The 4,804-nt window shown below is 60.9% G+C and overlaps 1 protein-coding gene across 1 annotated transcript in view; it reads left to right on the top strand.

The window, feature by feature from the left end:
• Positions 1 to 4,804, top strand: part of LOC101923360 (dystonin) — a 303,205-nt gene that overhangs the window by 30,997 nt on the left and 267,404 nt on the right. The window contains 1 exon segment of the mRNA XM_055811183.1: positions 2,598 to 2,805. Within this exon segment, the coding sequence (XP_055667158.1) occupies positions 2,598 to 2,805 (208 nt within the window).

Below are 4,804 nucleotides of genomic sequence, written 5' to 3'. Positions count from 1 at the left end.
GTCGAGGTCTTCTCACCTAGCTTATCTTCTAGTACTGTAGCACAGCTGACCAGAATGACAGTCTCCTTTTCCCTAAAACTGACATCTCAATAGAGAGTATGGAGAATATGTTCAGTGGTGTATATGGAATCATCGCTCAACAGTGCTTTTGGTTTCTAAGGGTAGGAGGAACTACAGAAGGAGTTGTTACTAAAAAAAATAAGAATGGGTTATTAAGGCCTCTTTTGAGAAAAGGAAATCCTACTGGACCAAAACTGTAGCATACTTCCAAAGATAAAAATTTGAGAGTTGAGAGATCTTTCTTCAAAACTTCAATAACAACTGCTATTGTACTTTGTCCTTGCATGTTCCAAGCTGCTACATAAAGACTACCTATGGCTATAGCACCCTCACAACACCATGACTGTGCTCTTTCTAATTCTTACATTACAAAGTAGAAATGAAGGTGAAGAAAATGAAAGGCAAAATCTGTCTCCATGGGTCTGTGTGATCCAAAGACATTGAGGGCTGCTGAGCAGCCAATAGAAGATAAAGGCCCGAAGGAGCATCTTCAGAGCTGGGATTAAAGGAACACTTTCTCTTTTTATGGCAAAATGTGGCGCTAAGGACAGGCCACAAGAAGCTTAATCCCTGACTAAGCACATCAGGGCCTCTCTTAGCCCCATCTGGTACAACAGAGTACCCTCCATACCCTGCAGCAAGCTGTGTGCTTACCGCTCCCATGAGGAAGACACCTGTATGTGACCATCCTGCTTTATAAGATCCTACAGAAAGTTTTAGCTTATTATATAAACCGGCAGCAAAACATTCCTGGCACTAGAACTAATTATGAAGGCAATCAGAGCTGGGATCAGACATCTCATGTTTCTGTTTTTCCACACTTACCCTTGCTCTCTCCACATCAAAATACAGCGAACAAGAATTCAGTTAACGGGTTTTATGTATTCATTCCCTCCCTCTCTCCTCTTTTGAACTTCACCACAAAGTACTGTAGAAGCACAAAAGATGATTGGGATAGAAGTGAAGGAGGTCAGGAGAAGCAACCACTAGTAAGAGGTCTCCTCCTACTTAGCGAATTATTTAACTATTCATTATTGGCAATTTTATGCACAGCAAAGAGTGCATTACACTTTTACTTTGGGTTATGCAGGTTTTGAGTTTTAAAATGGGTAAAATACCCTCCAATGTAATAATGATTCGCTGTCCACCCCGTAAGAACTGATGATAAAAAGGTTCATATAGCAACAATAATTTTATCAGATCTGTCACAGTGTAAATTTATTTTGTAGGTAAAGGTACATTTTAAGTCCTTCAAAAAAGGAAAAAAACCCACCAAAACCCCAATGCCAAAAACCAAAGGGCTACAGGACAAGCCTAAAATAATAGATGTCAAAAAATCTGGAATCTTAGATGGGCTGAATGAGGGCTGTCTCTTCATAACAAAGCAGACTATACCTCTCCAAGCTGAGAATAGCATACCCCTAAAAATTAACATCGTACCTGGACCAGCATTAGGTTACGCTTTTGGAAGACTCACAGCAGCTCCCATGTGAAATCACAAATCAAATCCATCATTTTTTGGTCAGGTGCCCTGGAGAAAGCACAAGTCTCTCCAATCAGAAAATGCAGAGGAAGAGAAATAGCATCTTGCCCCGCATCATGTCCTGATAACCCGTGTATCCTAAACTCTCAGCATGGTGTTGAAATGCTATGGTTCAGACATCTCCATTTCCCACCTCACCCTAAACAGGGAAGCTAGACATGGCAGCAGCCCTATCGCTGCACTGCATCAGCGCTTATTTACGTTTCTGGAAGGGCTCTTTTTGGTGTAGCTGGGAAGCGTGAACGTGGATACAGTCTGTAAACCGCGATCAGCCGTTTGTTGACCGAAGCCGTCCTGGCAAAGCGTGACCGAAAGCCGCCTGTCGTGCTCTGCTACCCAGACGGGCTGCTCGGAGAAATCCTATTCCCTCCCTCTCCCCTTCCCTCCCTCCCCCCGCCCCCCCACCGCTCCCAGCAGCTCCGGGCAGCTCCCGGGCAGGGGGCAGGAGCGGGGGCGCGGCGGCCCCGGGGCGGTAACGACGCTGCTGGGGCTGCCCGCGGGCCGGGTCCTGCCCACAAACGGATCTACGCGAACGGTTTCACCCGCAGCTCGGTGACGGCGAATCTTTCCCTTGTCCTGGCGGGGGAGCCAAACGCTATCGATTGTAGCCCGGAAGGTTTTTTTTTTTCGGTTGTTGTTGCTGCCGCCGCTGGGTTTATTGTTGGGGCAGTGGGAGGCTCATTCGCGAGCTGGCTGCCCAGCCGCAGGCCACCGCTCCCCCCGCACCCCTCCCAGTGCATTCCCGCTAGAGACCGGCTGGTTTTTGGACCATCACCGTCGGCGCTCCGCACAGGCACCCCTCTTCCCCCCCCCCCCCCCCCCCCCCCCCCAATTCACGGCAATGGTGAGCAGCGTCCCCATCCCCATCCCCACCCCCCTTTTTCCCGAGAGATGCTTTTCCACGCCACGCGGGGCGGGTACGCGCCGGTGCCACCGGCGGCCCCGCGTCCCGAGCCGCTCCCCACGCACCCTCCCTGTCTGTCTTCCCGTGCAGAGCTCCGGGAACGCGTCCTACCGATGCTCCATGTCGTCCTCCGCCGATTTCTCCGACGAGGAGGACTTCAGCCAGAGATCGGGGACTGTGTCGCCGGCGCCGGGGGACACGCTGCCCTGGAACCTGCCCAAACACGAGCGGTCCAAGCGGAAGATCCAGGGCGGCTCCGTGCTGGACCCCGCCGAGAGGGCCGTGCTGCGCATCGCCGGTAAGGCGCGGCCGGGGGCTGGTGGGGGGGGGGGGCGGGGGGGGCCACAGGGACCCCCATCCCTTGTCGTTCTGAACGCGGCCCCTCCGGGTGGTGACTAAGCTCTTTGGCTGCGTTTTCCGGCTGGGTGAATTGATGCGTTTGGGGAGCGAGCCGAAATACGCGCAGGTGCGCCCATTAAACTTTCATGCGAAAACGCACCAGCGGCGCGGGGGCCGCGGCGCCGTTGGCCGGCTCAGCGGGCGCCGCTGGTGCGGCCGGGGCAGCACCCGCCTGCCGGGCCGCCACCGATGCGGCTCCGCGCGGAGCAACGCGCCGGTCTTTGTCCGTGCGGGGCCGGGGCCGCGCTCGGGGGGGCCGGGGATCGGGACCGGGACGGAGCCGCCCGGGGTGGGCGCCGCTGCGCGGCCCGGCCACAAATGATGCCGGGAACAGGGCGGAGGTCGGCTTCTCCCCGGCGAAGGCTGGAAACCTCCCAGGAGGATGCGGCGGTCCCCGGTGCTCCCCGGGGACACCGCTCTTTTCCCCGTCCCCTTTTGTGCGTGCTTCCGCGGGTCCCCTCCGGGGACACCGTTTCCCAGGGTAGCGCATCTTAACGGTGCTATCGGGGGCAGCGCAGGACGCGGTGGCAGAGGGTGCTCTGCGGGCCGGGCTCTCGCCAGCCGCGGAACGCAGCCGCAGGGGGGGGTTGCGGAGCCGGCCCGGCCCGGCCCGGCCGCCCGCAGGGCTCGCCGCCGCCCCCCCGCAGGCAGGGTGCGCGGGGCGGGGGCCGGGCCGGCAGGCACCGCTGCGGGGCGGGCCCGGCGGCGGGGGTCGGGGCCGGGAGGTGGGGGCGGCCCGCGAGGCGCAGGCGCGGTGGGGACGCGGCCGGGGGCGGGCGAGCGGCGGTGGCACCTGCGGCGGGGCCGGGGCTGCAGCCGGGCCCGCCCCGCCGCCCGGGGTGGCGGGGTGCCCGTCCGTGCCGCTGGCCAGCGCCGGGGGCTGCCCGCCGTGCCCCCAAGGGGCGCCCACCGTGCAGTGGCCCCTCAGCGCCGGCGCCGCCCGTGCCGCGGGCGTCGCGTTCCCGCCCCGGCGACCGCCGCCCTCCTCGTCCCGGGGGGAGGCCGGGGCTGAAGCGCGAGGGGGCGGGCGGGGGGCGGCCCAGGCCCCGGGCCGCGGAGGCAGAGCTCGCCGGCCCCCGCGGGCGGTGCCTGGGCGATGGGGCTGAAGCCGGGGGGTTGCGGCGGGGAGGCGGCGGCCGCCGCGGGGCTGGGGCCGCCCCCCTCCGCGCTCCGAGGGGCGGCTACCGAAACCCGAGCGGCCGGCGGGGGCGTTTCCTCGGCCGGGCTGACAGCGCCCTCCCCCCGCCCGCCGGTTTTTTTCTCGTGCCGTCCCCCGCGGCTGCCGGCCGCCCGGAGCCGCGCAGGGAAGCGGGCAGGGCCGGCCCCCGGCCATGGCTGGCTACCTCTCCCCCGGCGCCTACTTCTACGCCGAGGAGCAGGAGTACCTGCAAGCCTACGAGGATGTCTTGGAGCGATACAAAGGTAGGGCGGCCCTCCCCGCCGCGGGGCCGTGGCTCGCCCGCCGGGCGTGGCGGCTGCGGAGCCGGGGGGCGCTGGCGCGGCGGGGGGCGGCCAGGTGCGCCGGCCCCGCCGGCGGCGGGAGGGGGATCGGTGGCCCCGGGCCCCTGCGTGGTGCCCGGGGGTGGTGGGGTGGGGGGCGTCGGCGGCTCCTGCGATAATTAAAAATAACGCCCGTCCCTCGGCGGTGCGTGAGCCGCGCTCGTGCGTGTGGGAGTCTCCTTCGCGGCGAGCCGCGTCTCGATGCGCCTTCGCTTTTAAAGCTTCGGTTTATTTGCACCTGTCTGTTATTTTGTCTTTTCTTCGTGTTCGGGCAAAGAATACTCGCAGTTCGTGTAGCACCAGAGTTTTTTCATCCAATAGAGGAGAAATAAGGAAAAAGGCGTTTGTCATAGCAGAGCCGCGTACAGCTCAATTTGCCTTGCTAGAAGAAATGTAAA

Source organism: Falco peregrinus, chromosome 7, assembly GCF_023634155.1.
Source record: "Falco peregrinus isolate bFalPer1 chromosome 7, bFalPer1.pri, whole genome shotgun sequence".
In the NCBI taxonomy this organism is placed as follows: domain Eukaryota; kingdom Metazoa; phylum Chordata; class Aves; order Falconiformes; family Falconidae; genus Falco; species Falco peregrinus.
The sequence above is the reverse complement of the archived record's forward strand: the minus strand, read 5'-3'. Positions and strand labels throughout refer to the sequence as shown.